General features: G+C 74.2%; 1 protein-coding gene across 1 annotated transcript in view; it reads left to right on the plus strand.

Annotated features, from left to right (window-relative positions):
• Positions 1-296: 296 nt before the first annotated feature.
• MINOS1 (mitochondrial inner membrane organizing system 1) overlaps positions 297-677 on the plus strand; it is a 14,736-nt gene continuing 14,355 nt past the window's right edge. The window contains exon 1 of the mRNA XM_026053669.1: positions 297-391. Coding sequence (XP_025909454.1) covers positions 325-391 — 67 coding nt within the window. The 5' untranslated portion in view covers positions 297-324. The remainder of the gene's footprint in view (positions 392-677) is intronic.

Below are 677 nucleotides of genomic sequence, written 5' to 3' on the forward strand. Positions count from 1 at the left end.
CAACACACCTGTGCCATGGGGCGGGCTTTTCCCAGGCCTAGCATCCCTATAAAGGGCCCAGGCACTCTAGGAGTTTTGTATGGATCTATACGTCTTGGAAGGTAAGAGGGGCCTGGTCTCCTCCTTAGGCCCTTAGCCTGGCCGGGCTAGAGGCCATGGCGCCCTCCCCACGGTCACCTCAGCAACGGCCACGCCCACCGCTCTGAGGGCGGGAAACGAACTCTCGCGAGAGCAGGCGCGGTGGGCCGCGCGCCGCCGAGTCTCGCGAGAGCACACGGCGCGCGGACGGGCGGGGCAGAGGCCGAGGTGGGAGGGGCGGCGAAGATGGCGTCGGAGAGCGAGCTGGGCAGGAAGTGGGACCGGTGCCTGGCGGACGCCGCCGTGAAGCTGGGTGAGGCGGCGGGGCCGCGGGCGGCGCGGGGCGGGCGCGGGGCCCGCTCACGGCCCCGTGGCCCCTGCAGCAGCACGAGGTGGACAAGCTGTTCAAGGTGGAGAACCGCGTGCGGGCGGGGGGGCGCTGCCCGGCAGCCCCGCGGCGCTCGGCCGGCAGGGGCTGTGGTAGGCCCGGGCCCCCCTCAACGCTCCGCACCGCCTCAGGGCCCGGTGCTGGGCGGGGAGGGAGCGGGAGGGCTGCCCCGCGGCGGGGCTTCCCCTCGCGGCCCCCGCTCCCTCCGCCG

This window comes from Nothoprocta perdicaria, unplaced genomic scaffold (genome assembly GCF_003342845.1).
Source record: "Nothoprocta perdicaria isolate Ctin4 unplaced genomic scaffold, notPer1 scaffold_117, whole genome shotgun sequence".
In the NCBI taxonomy this organism is placed as follows: Eukaryota; Metazoa; Chordata; class Aves; order Tinamiformes; family Tinamidae; genus Nothoprocta; species Nothoprocta perdicaria.